The sequence below is a fragment of the Schistocerca piceifrons genome, chromosome 1 (genome assembly GCF_021461385.2).
Source record: "Schistocerca piceifrons isolate TAMUIC-IGC-003096 chromosome 1, iqSchPice1.1, whole genome shotgun sequence".
NCBI classification, from domain to species: Eukaryota; Metazoa; Arthropoda; class Insecta; order Orthoptera; family Acrididae; genus Schistocerca; species Schistocerca piceifrons.
Window position 1 is genome coordinate 1,233,609,026 of NC_060138.1, and position 15,425 is coordinate 1,233,624,450.

The 15,425-nt window shown below is 39.0% G+C and overlaps 1 protein-coding gene across 1 annotated transcript in view; it reads right to left on the reverse strand.

The window, feature by feature from the left end:
- Nucleotides 1–15,425, reverse strand: part of LOC124780139 (Down syndrome cell adhesion molecule-like protein Dscam2) — a 513,871-nt gene that overhangs the window by 201,401 nt on the left and 297,045 nt on the right. Inside the window, exons 16-18 of the mRNA XM_047253759.1 lie at nucleotides 15,171–15,381; nucleotides 3,960–4,093; nucleotides 3,742–3,812 (exon numbers count right to left, since the gene is read on the reverse strand). Coding sequence (XP_047109715.1) covers nucleotides 3,742–3,812; nucleotides 3,960–4,093; nucleotides 15,171–15,381 — 416 coding nt within the window. The remainder of the gene's footprint in view (nucleotides 1–3,741; nucleotides 3,813–3,959; nucleotides 4,094–15,170; nucleotides 15,382–15,425) is intronic.

Sequence of the window (15,425 nt, forward strand, 5' to 3'; positions counted from 1 at the left end):
AGGCAATGCACAGCCTAAGTTTATTCAGGCTCAGCCCGTTCCCACTGCTTTGCAAGACAAAGTAGCCAGTGAATTAAAGGAATTGCAAGACAATGGTATGATTGCTCCAACACAAGCTAGTCAGTGTGAAAGTCCATTGGTTTTGATGCCCAAGCCTACTAGTCACATTCACAATTGTGTTGACTTCAAAACTACAGTCAATCCACAAACAATAATTGACACTTATCCATTACCTTGCGTTGAGGAACTCATGGACAGACTTCGTGCAGGCCATTACTTTTCTAAGATAGATTTGTGTGATTCTTATTTGAAAATACCACTAGACGAAGAACCACAGCAAATGTTGTTGTTAAAAGGGACTTAGGCCTGTTCAAGTATTTGCATTTGTCCTTCGGCAGTGCCTTCACACCTGCCATGTCTCTTGGAACAGCTGACTGCTCAAGTGCTGTTCTGTTCAAATTACCTTGATATTATTGTCTCAGGTGATCTGCCAGAGGACCACATTGCCAATTTGCATACTCTTTTTCAGGTGTTATCAGATGCAGGACTCAAGTGCTGCTCAAAAAGTGTGACTTTCTTCAGAAAGAACTACAGTACTTAGTCATGTGATAAACAGTGAGGGTGTGCACCCCATTCAATCTCATTTGCTTGCAATCCATGACCTGCCTGTTCCTTGTAATGTAACTGAACTGCAGTCAGTGCTAAGCAAGTTGACGTACTACATCTGTCTCATTCTGAACGCTTCACAGATCGCAGCTCCATTGCACCACTTGCATTAGAAAAATGTGCCTTTTGTGTGGACCAAACAGTGTCACAACTCATTTCAGAAACTCGAAAATGCCTTGCTCAGTGACAGATGTTTAGTACATTTCGATCTGGCCAAACCAGTGGTCTTGCAAGTAGATGCTTCCTCTTACAGAATCAACGCTGTGCTTTCACACAAAATTGGTGCACAAGACAAAAGAGACCTATTGCTTTTGACTCAAAGTTGTTAATTCAAACTCAGGGCACTTATTCACAAACTGAAAATGAGGCTCTCACTATTTTGTATGGTGTGACAAAATTTCATCACTATCTATTTGGCCACAAGTTCTATTTAGTGACAGATCACAAACCTTGGCAGTCTTTGTTACATCCGTCAAAGCCGGTTCCCACACATACTGCTCAAAAGTTGTTAACACTGGGCTTTGCTTCTATCCCAGTATTAGTACGAAATTGTGTACAGACCTACGGCACAGCATGGCAATGCAGATGCCCTTCCTCACCTTCCGATTGGCCCTGACTCTGATTTTGATTCCTCTGATGCATCTTGTTGCCAGATCGATGCACAGGACTTTGAATTGCTCCAATATTTTCCACTGAATTAGAGAAAAATTCCAAAGGCCATGGAAGTGGACACCGATCTGAAGATTTTGTTGCATTACATTCACACATCTTGGGCTCATTCATTGAACAGTATTCAGAACTCCGTAATGCACCAATACTTTGCTCATTGGCATAACCTTTGAGTACACCAAGGTGTGATCTTACTACAATCTGACAGTGGACAATCGTGTGCGCTCATTCCCACAGTGTTGCAAAAGGATGTGTTACAACTGCTTCACCAAGGACATTGGGGAATTGTTCACACTAAACAGTTAGTGTGCAAGCACTGTACTTAGCAGGACATGGACACCCATACTGAACAGATGATGTCACAGTGTAGTGCATAAATGGACAATCAATCAGCTCCACCACAGACATTCGCAGCTTGGCCTAAGACTCAATCGCTATGGCAATGAGTGCATATTGACTTTGCAGGACAGTCTTCCACAGTGATAGTCGCCACCTCACACCTTAGCTAACTGTAAGGGAACATTAGTCATTGTATATAATTGTGATATGGACATAGACAAGATTCAAGAATTAGTAAAAGTTATTTGATTGCTGTTAACCACAGAACTTCAGATTTGACATCACTGAAGTTAAGTACTCAATTGGTTCCTGCAATAAAGTGTATTTTAACCACATGTGCATTTTGTGTTATAGTGAGAGGAAACAGACCACACACTTATCATACCATCCTCTCCCCATCCAGCCAGGAAAAACAAAACTTTACAAGAGGGCACAGCCACAACAGTAACAATGCTTCCCCTTTACATTTTACATATATACGTATATAGCACATATATGCTACAAACACATATAGCCTATGTTGTGTAAAAATTTGTAGTAAATTGATCAAGAATTTTTTGAGATTTTCGCTAACAACATTTCCCTTTATATATTACATATGTCTTTACATATTATGTATATAACTGTCAAACTGAATATTTTTGTTATGACAAAATGTGAAAGCAGAGCTGTCAAACCGAATGCACAATTTTTTTGTTTTTTTTTTTACACCAAAGGTACCGTTACTGTCCACAATTCTGAACACAACAAAAAAGAGTCAAGCAAATCAGTCAGACCATTCTCAAGTGATGATCTTTCACAACTGATTTTAGTTTTCGACTTTTATGGTGGATTTTCCAAAAATTTTCTTTCATGCAAACCTTATCCTGACTATAACAGGGAAAAAAGTTAGTCAAGCTGTTCTAAGGTGATGAGCTTTCATGCGTGTGGCATTTGAGTTTAATTTATATAGCTATGCCAGCATCAGTCTCCTATTAGTGGACCACTCCCATTGTCTATTACAATGTTGGTATCTTCTGCGCACATAATGTGTGATACAAACTCAGAGGCTACATTGAATGATGCGTGTGAAATCAACAATAGTAACCATCAAATTTGATAAACACTACCTTGTGAACAAGAAACAAATATTTCTAAATTCAGCAAATATGGATATAAGTATTATGAAATTATATATAAAAACAAAGATGAGGTGACTTACCGAACAAAAGCGCTGGCAGGTCGATAGACACACAAACAAACACAAACATACACACAAAATTCAAGCTTTCGCAACAAACTGTTACCTCATCAGGAAAGAGGGAAGGAGAGGGGAAGACGAAAGGAAGTGGGTTTTAAGGGAGAGGGTAAGGAGTCATTCCAATCCCGGGAGCGGAAAGACTTACCTTAGGGGGAAAAAAGGACAGGTATACACTCGCACACACACACACACACACATATCCATCCACACATACAGACACGGTGTCTGTATGTGTGGATGGATATGTGCGTGTGTGCGAGTGTATACCTGTCCTTTTTTCCCCCCTAAGGTAGGTCTTTCCGCTTCCGGGATTGGAATGACTCCTTACCCTCTCCCTTAAAACCCACTTCCTTTCGTCTTCCCCTCTCCTTCCCTCTTTCCTGATGAGGCAACAGTTTGTTGCGAAAGCTTGAATTTTGTGTGTATGTTTGTGTTTGTTTGTGTGTCTATCGACCTGCCAGCGCTTTCGTTCGGTAAGTCACCTCATCTTTGTTTTTATATATAATTTTTCCCACGTGGAATGTTTCCTTCCATTATAAGTATTATGAAATGTGTATGAAACTTCAGATTTGTGTCCTGATATCCTAATGAAAGCATTTATCCAAATGTCAGTTGCCTGATAATGATTGCAACTTCTGCTAAAACGGATTATGCCAATTAATATACAACTTATTCATATCAGTTTATGTGCAAAGTTAATTATTGTACTGTATTATGTTTCAGACAGTGAGAAAATTAATATGTAGTCTTTAAAATGTTGTAATTGATACTCTACAAGTAATTATTTACAATGATATGGATATTTAATGAAATAAGTGAAAACATACCTTCCAGGTAATGAGCAGTTCATCAGGTTTAATAATTTCAGCATGTACATCCTGAGGCGGTCCTACTGGAGCTAAAGTATCATTAAAAATGAAAATTAGTGCACTTGAGAATTAAACAAATATTATTTTGTATTTATGTTTCACATAAGTATTAAGAACTTTCAGCAATATGATGTATGTCAGTAACATATATTTAACAGGCTGTTTCTTGACATTACCTTCTTCTTGGGTTTTTACAGTAAGTGGGTCTGTGAAGGCACTGGATTCAATAGCATTCATGGCAAGCATTCTGAACTGGTAGGTAGTTGCTGGATGTAAGTTCCTTATAACTGTCATTCTTTTAGAATCAACACTGAAACGTAACAACATCATTTACTGAGAGCAAATAATATCTTCTGAAAATTCTTGATTTATTTCTTATGTGTTACACTAAAGATGAAGAACAATTGTGAATGCAGAAATAAAAGTTGTTAAGAGAACAGCTTATTAATCACATCAACTAATATATGAGCAGTAAAAAGTTTCATAAAAACATCAAAGATATTGTTCATTTACAGAGCAACACTGTCATCTCTTTCCTGGGAACCATGGACACCAGTCAAGATAAGAGCCGAGTATGAGGTTAAAGGTCCGTGTGGTGGGATAAGGTGCAGATGACACAAGACATGATATGGAACAACAATCTTTATTTGCTCAAATGGTATATACTAACAAGTCACGTCTGTGCGAGTGTAAACCATAAGGTGTACTTACTACACACAATCACCTCCAAAGATAGTTCATTTTGAACCAAGATTTATTGTCAGTGTGATTACACAAAATAGTAACCATCCCCACCTCCCTAATGCCCTTAATGTGGGTGATTAGAAGGTCCATTAACGTTGCGATAAGATGGCATCTGTACAGCAGTGTGGTGGTGGGTGATGCGTCATGGGCATCGGGCAGGATGGCATCCAGGTTAGATGTGTTGGAGGAATTGTGGTCTGGCTCCCATCACACAACATCAAATTGGTAATCTTACAGGCATACAGGTAGGCGTCATGCCCTCCCACAATGGGACTGAAGCGGAATGTCAGTTGTTCCTCGACTGTGGTGGCAGAGGGGTGTGATGTTCTGGGGACAATGATTGTGAGGAGACCATTGGAGAACAGCCAAAATGTCATGGCTGCCATGTCCATGCCACCGGACAGTTCGTAGGAACATATGAAATCCCAGTTGATAAAACCATTCCCACCATTGTGTTCAGGATGTTGACATTTGATGACCAGAAACATACTGGTCAGTTTGATGCCAAGGTAATTGGGTAGGATGCCTTTGGAGTTGAGTCGTACTAGGAAATTATTGACAGTCACAGTTTGTCTAGTCTAGTTGTCATCTTGGGTGGTGGAGGTTGCTGTGCCATTGGTGGATGGGTCATCCTGAAGCATCCACACAGGTTTCAGACAGTTGATAGATACTGTGCTGGATCTTCCATTCAGTAGGATTGTGAATGTATGTGTGCTAAATTTTAGAATCTTTTGCAGATCTGTACAGGGAGGCAGTAACATGGTCTGAATGATATCTTCGTGAAGCTTGACATGGGTGCAGTCTGCGAGTAGCTTGTGGGTGAAAACTTTAGGGGGCTGTGAGATTTTGGAGATGATATCTTCAGCTGTACAATGTGTTCTTTTACCCTGGTCATGATGTGGGAAGTTCAGTGGTTTTCTGCCAGCTGCACCTGTAGCATGAAGTTGGTGGAAAGGAAGGGCAAGCGGCTCGCCATACACAACATCAGTGAGGGAGGCCCACTTTTGTAGGTGGTGCATATACCTAAAAGCAGCCACAGTAAAGCTTCTGTCCAGTGACCATCATGGCACACCAGGGTAGCTGTTAGTGTGTGATGCGATATCTCCACAAGGCCATTGCTCTGTGGGCGATAAGCAATAGTTTGGTAATGACAAGTGCCGCAGAGGTTACATAGATCACTGAACAGGGCAGATTCATACTGTCAGCCTTGGGTGGTGTTTATGGGAACTGGACACCCACACTGGGAAATCCAAGTGTCAGTGATGCTTTGGGCTGTTTATTCTGCTGATATGTATTGGATGAGAATGCCTTCTAATCACCGCATGACATGGCTGCTGATTGAAAGGATGTATCGATAACCCTGAGATTCAGGGAGGGATCCCACCAGGACATGGTGCACATGTTGGAACTGCCCTTTTCATGTTTTAAACTGTCTGGGGGATGGTGGTGTGTAGTGTTCCACTTTGATTTTTTGACAAGTTATGTATGTGTTTGTCCACTCCTTGCAATCTTTCTTGACATCCAGCTACAGAAAACAATCTGTAACGAATGTCCCATCAGTTGAACAATGGTATATAGCAAGTTGTGCAGCTGATTGAAGATTATCAGTTGAGGTACAAAGGAATGAGTTCAGTTCTGTGACGCATCACACAACATCTGCCTTGGTGTGCCCCATACCAAACAAATGTTTGATTTTAAGATTAGTAGTTGCACCATTGAGGAGATCTTGGAGCCGTTTATCCTGTTGTTGAGCCTCCGTGAATTTATCATAGTTGACTGGTGTGGAGATGACATTGATCCATGAGAGGTGACAGGTGACAAAATTGTCCACACCTTTAAAGGGATGTATGTCAGTTTTAAATTGTGCAGTGTAATCTAGGTGGTGTAAACGTCTGGGGCACAAGTCTTTTGATGGGTTGCTGACTGAGTCTGTTAGTGGTCAGTGGCCTGTATAGATGACTTATTCACCTGCTTTCTACATCATCCTCAAATTGACAGTTTCCCTAATGGAGTCACAGTCACTGACAGATCATTTGCTTTGAGAAGGAGTCAGTTTTCATGAAAAAAATCTAAGTGAATGCTGTAGGCCTGCCACTTCCTGTTGGAGAACTGCACCAGTATCAAAATTATTCACACATGACATAGTGGTTAACTGCACTTAGGGAAGTGGGTGTGCCAGAGCCGATGCCAGAGTGAGACAGTCTTTGAGCTAGTCAAAGACTTTCTGGATGTTGGTGGCCCATGTCAGCTTCTGTTTACCATTAGTGTTTTTTTCTTTGAGGGCCATTGCAAATGGGACCTAAGAGTGGCTCCCTGTGGGCGGTGGTGCAATAGAAATTGATCATCCCTAGAAATCAATGTAATTCCTGGTAATCTTGTGGAAGTGGTAGGTTGTGGATGAGTTCAGTTTGTTGTAATACAGGGCAGATGCCTACAGAATGACTGAGAAAAGTAACCTCAGTTGTCGGAGTTGGCTTTTTTAATCATTAATTATGGTTTTTTGCTGTAAGTACATCAACAACTTTTTTGAGGTGAGAGTTGTGTGTGTCATTATCCTGGGAAAACATGAGGCTGTCATTGAGATAAGCATAGCAGAAGGGCAGTTAAATAGAATAGGGTTCATTTATGGAGCAACATTGTCATCTCTTACTTGGGCACTGTGTGAAGCAGCCAAAATGGTAGCAGAGTATGAGGCAGGATATGGTGTGGAGGACATATAACATGATACAATATGGGATAACAGTACGTTCTTTGCTCAAATGGTACATAATAATAAGGTATGTCTACACACATCAGAACCATAGAGCATACTGACTACACATAATAACATCAAAGAAAGTCCACCATAAAGCCAGATTGATTGTCAATAAAGTTATACAACATTATGTCCCCACAGATACCCCTTTCCCCCATAGTGCAGAGCACTTGTGGAAGGTGACTGCTGTGGTCTGATGATGGTGTGATGAGATAAAACTGTTGCCATACTTGGACTGCATTTTTGAGGGCATATGGAGTAAAGAGGTATTCAAGGTATCCAAAAGGTATTATGATTTCTGGCTTTTGCACATCTTTTGTGCTTACTGGTATCTGGTGGTAAGTTTGTGTGCAGTCCTGAACACTGAAGACAGATTCTCCTGCAAGGATGTGGGTAAAGTCCTGGATATTTGGTATTGTGTCACTGACAACTGTGGAACGTGCATTAATAATTCTATAGTCACCACATAAACAAAAATTACCATCTTTTTTTGGCACTAGTTTTGTGGTTGAAGTCCATGAACTGTCCAAAAGTCTGACTATATCAGCCTTTAATAATTCATCAACCACTGTCTTGCCCATGCAAAGTTTTTCTGGTGGCAGTTCGTGTAGTCACTTATCATGTCCACGTGTCATACTGCTCTGTCATTTAGACAGAGCACCATGACAAATTTTCCAAATACAGAGTGTATCAAAAAGCATCATCCAATTTAAAAAATCATAACTATTATGTTATTTGAGATATGTGCATGAACAATGTACTGTTGGAAAGACTCTCAAGTTTTACATGGTTTCTCATAGGTAGCAGCAGTGTTTGCCCACCTCAGTTCTAGTAAAAATGGTGTCAGGACAACAGAAAGTGTTCTATGTTCTACGTTTTGCACAGTGTGGGTCAGTGATAACTGTACATTGTGACTTCCATACAAGGTATGGTGTGGATCCTCCCACAGCACAGAGAATTAGATGATGGTAAGAACAATTCTGAGAAACAGGTTGTTTATGTAAAGTCAAATCGCCTGGCCATCCCCACTGTCTGACACAGATGTGGATTGCATCTGTCATAGTTACATAAGGAGTCCGCAGAAATCCGTTCGCCATGCAGCTTGAAAGCTTAACGTGCCCCCAATGTCCATCTGGCATGTATTGTGTCAACATTTACACATGAAACCACACAAAATTCTCTTTGTGAAATGTGTAGAGTTCTGTAATATCATTCTTGGCAAGATGGAGGATGACAGTTTTGTTCCATGCTTAGTGTTTAGTGATGAGGCACCATTCCATTTAAATGGCAAGGTGAACTGTCATAATGTGAGAATATGGGGTACAGAACAACCACATGAAGTTGTACAACATGGGAGGGTCTCTCCAAAATTTAAGGTGTTTTGTGCAGTTTCATGGGAAAAGGTGTATGGTCCATTTTTCTTTGCCAAGAACACTGTTACAAGTAGCACATATCTTGATATGCTTGTGAACTTTCTTTTCACACAGTTGGAGATTGATTTCAACAACTTCATTTGCCAACAGAATAGGGCACTGCCACACTGGAAGTGTGAGAATTTTTAAATCAAAGTATTACTGAATGACGAATTCGTCACACAGGACCAAATGATTCAGCCTGACATTACTGGCCTCTAAGGTCACCGGACCTGATTGTGAGTGATTATTTCTTGTGGGGGTTTATAAAAGACTCTACTTATGTGCCTCCATTACCAACAACAATGAATGAACTTAGGCATCACATAAAGGCAGCTGTGGCAGCTGTAACTCAGGACATGCTTGCTGCTGTCTGGGAAGACTCTGAGTACCGCATTGATGTCTGCCATGCATCTCATTGGGGGCATTCTGAAAACCTATGAAAAGGCATAGAAAAAAAACTGTTTGAGTTTCCCATTCATCAAAAAATAAAATTCATTGCATATGTTTATTAGTTTCAGAAATAGAGACATGCCAAATTGGATGATTCTTTTTTATATACCCTGTACAAGGAAATATGATGTAAGTGTCATGTTTGTGGAGGGCCTCAGTTGCCCTATTTGTGAATGCCCTTTATGACCACTAGTGTATTTTAATAAAGATAGTTTATCAGCAGTGTTCATTCACGGAAAGACTTTTAGGGAGAGATGTTTGATTTAAAAGAGGTGGGAAGTATTCGACATGGAAGAATTTTTAGTGGTTTTAATATGTACTATGTGAACTCAAGTATTTGCTAGACCCACATTTCCCGTTCTTCAAAACATCACCCTTTAAACTTCTTCCACAGTCCTTTCTTTCCAAGATGTCAATCATTGACCTCATTTACTTCCTTGCTTTTAAATCTATATGTTGACTAAATATCTTCCTAAAACGTTGAGAATGAGATTTTAACAGCTTATCTCTTCATGATGCATAAAGTCTCTTTTACAGTATCTGCCATAAGTGTTGTGGATGACAATCTTCATTATGCTTTTACACTTACTAAATGAATTTGAGACAGAATGTGCAACTCACCCATAGAGTGTATTAACTTAATGGTTGACACGGAATCTGAAAAAGTTAGTCTTGGGAAAGTCAGCTTGCACTTTTCTCACATGACTTCATGGATCAAGTCAATAAGACAGATGCTATATTTCTTGACCTCTGAAAAGTATTTGACTCAGTGCCACATCAATTTTTATTAAGGAAAGTGCAGTCATATGAGGTACAAACAACATTTCTGACTGGATTGAGGATTTATTGGTAGGGAGGATGCAGCATATTATCTTGGATGGAGAGTCATTGAAAAGTGTAGAAGTTTCTTCAGGAATGGGCCAGGGAAGTGTCTTGGGACCTTTGCTGTTCATATTGTTTGCTAATGACCTGAGAGATAATATTAATAGTAACCTCAGACTTTTTGTAAATGATGTTACTAACTATAATGAAGTGCTATCTGAAATAAGCTGCAAAATATTCAGTCAGAGACTGCCTCTGTAGCTGAAAGGTTATCAGTGCTACCTTTGGTGTGGAATTACCCATGTTAAATTCCTGGCACTGCCTCAGATTTTTTTCTGATGTGGAGAGGTCTGGTACGGGGTCGACTCAACCTCTAAGAGGCAAAATGAGGAACTGCTTGAATAAAGAAACAGCAGTGTTACTAGGATTCATCTACTGGCAATAATGGCTGGAGGGATTGGCGGCATGCTGATCACATGTCCAATGATCATATATTGCTCCTCATACTGCCTTGTAGGCAATAGTTGGCCACTCAGAACAGGCCTACATTCTAATCTGTGAGCACTGCTTTACTTTTTTATTCAGTCAGAACTTGGTAAGATTTCAAAGTCACAGACAGATTGGCAACTTGCTTTAAATATTCAAAACTGTAAAACTTTGCACTTCACAAAATGAGAAAATGTAGTATCCTGTAACTACAATATCAATCTTACAATTGGAACTAGTCAACTAATGCAAATACCTTGATGAAACAATTTGTAAGAATAGGAAATGGAATGACTTCAAAAGCTTATTTATAGATAAGGTAGGTGACAGAATTCAGTTCATTGGTAGGATCCTGTGAAAAAGAAATCACTCTACAGAGGAGACTGCTTATGAAACCTCATGTGATCCATTCTGGAATATTGCTGAAGTGTTTGGGACCCCATACCAAATAATTCTATGTGGGTATGTTGAGTGGGCTCAACGAAGGGCAGCACAAATCATGAATTATTTGTTTTATCCATGGAACAGGGTCACAGAAATGATGAAAAACCAAAACTGGCATTTTTTTTAATATACAGGACAATTATTTCATGGAAGCCTAGTTACAAAGCTTAAGAACCAGTATTATGTGTGGAATCTAGGAATATACAATAGCATTCTTTGTATAGTTCCCCTAGGGGCCATGAAGACAATATTAGACAAAGTACCACACATACAAAGAGGCATTTAAGTAGTCGTACGCAAATGTAATGGGATGTAACCCTGGTACATGGCGCAATGCAGTTTACAGTAGTTTGCAGAGTAGGTGCGTAGATGTAGATGTATATGCATACAGTGCAATGGTAGTATACACAAATCCTGACTTTGGAAATGGCCTTTTGATATATGGATTTGCATAAGATTATGGCCATACTACTTAAAATACTTTTTAGAGGGTTATTTACAGAATGTAATTGCCCCAATAAGTGCATGGAGGAAGCAATTCTTCATATTCTGGTCCTAATGTCTGTGCAACAAGTAGCCACATGACTGTCTGGAGGTTGTTATATGATAACCTGCTGTATTCATACTATTTACAGCATATGTAGGCACTATCAGCAGTTGATTTTCCTGCTTGGATACACTTGTGCATATTGTTTATTCAACAATGTGTAACTGTGCTGTTCACGGATGAGATGGCATTTCAGCATGATCAGATTGTAAATTTCTGCATTCAGCATGTATGGTCTGAAGTGAATCCTCCACAAATGTTGAAGCAAAGCATTATCAACAGATATTCAGTCAACTTTTTGGCTAACCTTGCTGGTGACTATCTGGCAGGGTCTCATGTTCTTCCACATAGGCTCAACAGATGATCTTGCAATACTGTCTTACAGAATACTGTACCTGATCTGCCAGAAGATATGCTTTCATGAATGCCTGTTCTTTTATAAATAACAGATCCTGTGACAGATGAATATAGGAAGAGGTGGACAGTTTCCACTGCCTCCAAATTTCTGGATTTTAATTTGTGGAGCATTTGAATGCTTTTGAGTACTAAATCAGTGTGCAAGTTGCTGAGAGTTATCATATCAGAAGGATATGGCTGAAAAGAAAACACGTAATATATTTCTAAATATGTAAGCAAATGGATTAGTTCAGCTATGAGTCAAATTTGTCCACATTTATTTCAGGTGATTCTATAAATGTAATAAACATTTTCACAAACAAACAACTGAGTTGTGTTGTCTATAACGAACTGTGTTTGTAATTCTTCAAGCTATTAATGAGGGTTATGACCTACACACATTCCTCATCTTTGAACAATAACATAGATAGTAAATGGAATCTGGCTCATAAAATGATAAACAGCACTATCAATGACTGAATTTCATCACAATTAAAGTTTGTGGAGTAACTGTAGTGTTTCAGTCTACACACACACTCTTCCTTTGCTAGTCTATTTCACACTTATTACTTGTACATAAGCCTGCTTCTTGAATGCAATCACTTTATGATTTCCACTGATAAATCTTTTAGTCTGCTTCCTCATTTACACAATCTATCTTCACCATCTTGTACTCAGTATAATGACTACTGCATTCCAAATCTACTTGGATTGGCATCCCACTGCAGACTTCCTCCACCTCTATACTCAGCAAACCATTGTGAAGTGCACAGTGGAGGATACGTACCATTGTAGTAACTTCAAGAGCTTTTTCCCATTCCATTCACTTATGGAACATGGAAAGAATGACTTTTTAATTGCCTCTGTGCATGCTGCGGTTAACTAAACCTCCTCACAATCCCTAAAGGAGTGATACATAAGAAGTTGTAGTATATTCCTGGAGTTATCATTTAAGGCCAGTTATTAAAATTTTGTCAGTAGGCTTTCTTTGAATATTTACATCTATCTTTGAGTCTGCCAGTTCAGTTCTTTCTACATCTCCATGACATTCTCCCATGGATTGAACAAAAATTTGAGCATTCATGTTGCCTTTCTCTATATTCGTTCAATGTCCCCTGTTAGTTCTATTTGGAATAGGTCCCACACGCTTAAGCAATATTCTAAGATGGGTTGCATAAGTGATCTGCAAACAATTTCCTTTGTAGACTCACCGCTTTTCCCCAATATTCTATCAAGAAACCAAAGTCTGCTACCCACTTTATCCATGACTGAGCCAACATAATCATACCATTTCTCTACAAAGTGTTACAGCCAGGTACTTGTATGAGTTGGTGAATTCTGACAGTGACTCATTGCTATTATAGTCATAGGATACTACGTTTCTTCATTTTGTGAAGTGCACAATTTTACATTTCTGCACATTTAATGCAAGTTCCCAATTTTTGCACCACTTTCAAATCTTATGGAGATCTGACTGAATATTTATGCAGCTTCTTTCAGATAGTACTTCATTATAGATAAATGCATCATCTGCAAAAAGTCTGATGTTATTATTAATATTGTCTGCAAGGTCATTAATATAAAACATGAACAGAAGGGTCACAACACTTTTTCCTGGGGGACACCTGAAGTTACTTCTACATCTGATGATGACTCTCCATCCAAGACAACCTGCTGCATCCTCCCACCAAAATGTCCTCAGTCCCATCACAAATTTCATGTGGTACCCCATATGATCATACGTTTTACAATAAGCATAGATGTGGTAATGAGTCAAATCCTTTTTGGAAATCAAGAAATGCTGCATCTATCTGACTTCCTTGATCCAAAGCTTTCAGTACATCATATGAGAAAAGTACAGGTTAGAATTTGCGCTGGTTGACATTGAGCAGGTCATTAAGATACTTCATTATGTTTGAGCTCAGAATATGTTCTAAGATTCTAAAATAAACTGATGTCAAGGATACTGGATGGTATTTTGTGGGTTTCTGATACTACCCTTCTTGCAGATGGATGTGACCTGTGTTTTTTCTAAGAATTGGGCACTGTTTTTTGTTTGAGGAATACAACAGATTGTATTTACAAGAGGGACTAACTCAGCTGCAGATTCAGGGATTCTAGTGGCCCCTGTAGCTTTGTTCAGCTTTAACAATTTCAGCTGTTTCTCAACACCACTGACACTAATACTTGTTTCATTCATCTTTTCAGTGCTATGAGGATTAAATTGGGGCAATTCTCCTGGGTTTTCCTTTGTAAAGGAACATTTGAAAATGGAGCTATGCACTTCAGCTTTTGCTTTGCTACCCTCAATTTCAGTTCCTGTCCACTCACTAGGGACTGGATACTAACTTTGGCATCACTAACCGTCTTTACATATGACCAGAATTTCTTTGGGTTTTGGAAATATAATTTGACAACATTCTGCTATGGTAGTCATTGATGGAATCACACATTGCTCTCTTGACAGCCATATGCGTTTCATTCAGCATCTCTCGATTTATAGCCCTACATTTTGTTTTACACCTATTATGCAGTAATCTCAGTTTCTTTAGACATTTCTCTACAGTGACTGTATACCAAAGTGGGTCCCTCCCATTGTAAACTGTTCTACCAGGTACATATCTAGCCAGTGCATGGTTAACTATTCTTTTAAATTTGAGCCATAGCTCCTCTACATGCTCCTGCACTGTGCTGAAAGTTTCAAGTTCCTCACTGAGATATGAAAATACAGATTTTTTATTTAGTTTACTGAACACATACATCTTTCTGCTTGTTTTAGTTGTCTTTTATACTTTGGTTATCATTATTGCCATAACCACATCATGGTTACTAATACCAGTGTCAATGTGGACATCCTCAAAGAGGTCAGGTCTATTTGTTGCCATTAAATCCAAAATAATTCCATCATGAGTGAGGTTCTGAACTATCTGTTCTAGGTAGTTTTCAGAGAAGGCATTCAGTAATGTTTCACAGGATGTCTTATTACACTCACCACTAACAAAACTGTAATACCATTTGACAATCCATACAACTTAGGGTGAGTAAAATATGTGTGAGAAACTTCCAAAAAATAGTTGTCATGTAATTCACTACCAAACTCAAAGAGGCACAAAGTCAAGATTACATTAGTTTGCCCTGAGACACTTACTATATAAGTTAACACCAATGTAACTCTCATTCCTTGTTTTTGTCCAATCAGTACAATTTTCTAAGTGATGTTTAACCTCAGAAAATTATTCCAAATGACATTAAAGAGTAGAAATATGCTAAATTTGTTTCTGAAACTAGCAATGATACAAAGGGCAAAAGTTGCAATGTAGTTACTCACTTTTTTGTTCTTAAGTTACCCAGACCTGTGGGAATAGAGATGTTGACAACATCTGCATGCTGCCAATCATTAGCAAGGCTGATACCTCGTTTGTACTGTATTAGATATCCTGTCAATGGACTATGACCATCAAATGGTTTGTGCCATGACAAATGAGCTGACCTACTATTAATTTCAGTCACTTCAATATCAAGTGGAGGATCAGGTGGTTCTGAAAAATAAGAACAGTTCAACATTTCTTAAAAATAACAAATA